General features: G+C 45.3%; 1 protein-coding gene across 1 annotated transcript; it reads right to left on the reverse strand.

Annotated features, from left to right (window-relative positions):
* Positions 1 to 543: 543 nt before the first annotated feature.
* On the reverse strand, positions 544 to 1,635 carry NPY4R2 (neuropeptide Y receptor Y4-2). The gene has a single exon (XM_054983963.1). The coding sequence runs from the start codon at positions 1,633 to 1,635 to the stop codon at positions 544 to 546; it is 1,092 nt and encodes a 363-aa protein (XP_054839938.1).
* Between the last annotated feature and the right edge of the window lie 1,231 nt (positions 1,636 to 2,866).

The raw sequence follows: 2,866 nt of genomic DNA on the forward strand, positions 1-2,866 counted from the left end.
ACTGGGTTGCCATCTCCTGGTTGGGAAATTCCTGGAGATTTTGGGGTGGCACCACAAAAACAATCATAACTGCCTGCCTCCATTTTGGAAACAGTGATGTCAGAAATTGTGCAAACAAGCCACCAGCATTCTGTGAGGGGGCACTATTTTTAAGATGTGGGGAAATGGCCTGTATGACATTATACCCCACTGAGACCCCTCCCCAAATCCTGCCCTCCTCAGTCTCCACCCCCCAAATTTTCAAGAATTTCCCAGTCCAGAGACGGCAACCTTGGAGGGAGACGTTACTTTGCTGCTGGAGAAACAGCACAGGATCCATCCTATCTGGTTCTTTGTCAAGTGATAGATATTTATTTGGAGGAAGCCAACTTGCCCTTTTCTGTGGTCCTACCAAGCGTTCCTCAGCTGCCTGTCTCTTGCTTTGGTCATGAATGTTGCTGCAATGGGCACAAATTTGGAGGGGAAATGCAGGTGTCTCATTTGTGTAAACACCAATTTAAGCTTTAGACGTGAAAAAGCCTCTTTGAATATTTAACATACGAACTAGATGGGAGTCTGTTGGCCACTTAGCCTCAGGGAACCCTTTGAAGCTTCGGTCTGCATGGTGGGTAGAGGCAGATGTTTGTATTCTTGCTCAGAAGAACGGTGGTGGCAATTGAGGATCAGAGCCTTTACTTCCTTCTTGAAGTTTTTGTTCAAAAACCCATAAATGATTGGGTTAACACAGGCAGAAGCCATGCCCGTCAGATGGCACAGGGAGAAGATCAAGTCATGGAAGCAGTGGGGGATAAGCTTGTAGTTCCAGTCATCGATGCCGTTGAAAACATGCAATGGCAGCCAGCAGATGGCAAAGGCAGCCACCATGGAAGCGAGGAGGATGTTGACGCGCGTCAAGTGAATCATCCGGCGGCTGTGCTCGCTCTTCTCAAACATCCCCTTTCTTTTCTGGAGGCGACGGTAGATCCGCAGGTAGCACACCAGGATAACTGCAAGGGGGAAGCAGTACTGCAGCAGCAGCAGCGCCGTGGCGTAGGTGAGCCTGTACTCCTCGGAAGACCAGGCGCAAGTGCAGACGGCCTTATCAGCATACGAACCCATCATGCCGGCATATCGCTTGAAGACACCGTCGCTCAAAGTAGAATTGGTCACGAACGGCAAGGACAAGAGAGAAGCAAAGATCCAAGTGGCCACAATGCCATGGTAAGCTTGAGAGAGATTAGGCCTCCAGCCTGTTGGGTTGATGATGAGCTGGTGTCTTTCTACAGCAATCAGGACAAGAGAGAGGATGGATACCGTCAGGGATGTGCATTGGATAAACGCAGCCATTTTACACATGGCCTCCCCGAAGATCCAGTAGTGCAGCAAGACTGTGACAACAGTGACGGGCAGGCAGAAGACGCACATGACCAGCTCCGAAGCTATCAGATTGGTGATCAGGACGTTGGTGGCAATGGCTTTCTCCTTCTGCCTGGCTAGGATACCGATCAAACACACGTTGCCTAAAACGCCCAAGACGGTCTCCAAACTATACGAGGTGGCTAGAAAGATGGTAATGTCTGTGGTGTTCCCACAGCCTAGAACATCATAGGGGAAACTCCAGTTGCTTTGGGATGGGATCACCGTGGTCCTATTCATTCTGAAACCAGAGGGATGTTGGATAGCGGCTTAGGAACTTCCTGTATTGCAAGCCGAGTTACATCCGGATGATCTGCAAAGGAAAGACAGAGCTCAGTACTTCATTGATAACAGTATTGACAACACTTAGGGAAATGAAACATGACACAGCAGACACATGAAGAAGAGATGGAGGGCAGGATGGACCCCATCCACTGCGCAGTGACAACCACTGGCTGGTACTGCAAACTACCTATATGTCTTTTAAAAAAAAAATTATCGTGAAAAAGTTAAAAGATAGAGCAAAAGAAGGAAAGTAAAGCATAACAAAAACACAACTACAAAGAGCCAACATATCAATCTACAAAGTAAAAAAACAGTAAAAAGCATTAAGCGTATCCGTTATAGTTTTCACCTACAATACTTCCTTCTTTATTTATCAATCAGTTTGTGGTCTAATTAATATCTTTTTTCTGTGTCTCGTCTTCTTGATAACCCAGGACCTTATTATTAAAAATCAAAACCACAAATCATTAATTCATTTTCCTTCATCTCTCGCAGGTGGTCCATAAAGGGTTTCCAATTTGCCATGAATATAGAGACTGTTTTGTCTCTAATTACCGCTGTAAGTTTGGCCGTCTTAGCTAAGTCCATCATCTTTCCAGTCCCATCTTCCAATGAAGGTAGATCCTTGCACTTCCATTTTTGAGCATATATGAACCATATATAAAATTAAAATACCACACTCTTTTTCCAATTTATTATCCATAATTCCCAACAAATACTGTTGGAAGAAGGGATTGACGATGTCTCTTGCTCAGACCTTCAGGACTGCAAGCAGAGCAAAAAGAAGGCAACAACCATAGAGTTAGTTAGACAGATAGTCTGCTATCAGTCTTCTTCCTGCCAGGGGAACTTTCTTCCTTCCCTTCTCTCCCCCTCCTCTCTCTCTTCTTCCCGGCGTGCACCAGGAGAGGCAGCATGGTGTCTCCTCCTGAGAGAGATGGCCTACTTTCAATCTAAAGCCATCCTAGCTAGTTAGATTTCTCTCCACGAATCTTAAGTATATATATTTCTTTAGATAAATAAACAGTTATTGGTGCTCTGACTTGGACGAGAGCTTTCTGCGTGCATTTTGTTTAGTTAACGTGCCTTAACTAAAACCCAATAAATAAAACTCTGGTTTAAGCTGCAGATTAACGTATGCATTTTTTGAAGTCACAGGAGTCTTGATAGGTCCCTCTCGGCTGTC

This window comes from Eublepharis macularius, chromosome 6 (genome assembly GCF_028583425.1).
Source record: "Eublepharis macularius isolate TG4126 chromosome 6, MPM_Emac_v1.0, whole genome shotgun sequence".
NCBI lineage: Eukaryota > Metazoa > Chordata > Lepidosauria > Squamata > Eublepharidae > Eublepharis > Eublepharis macularius.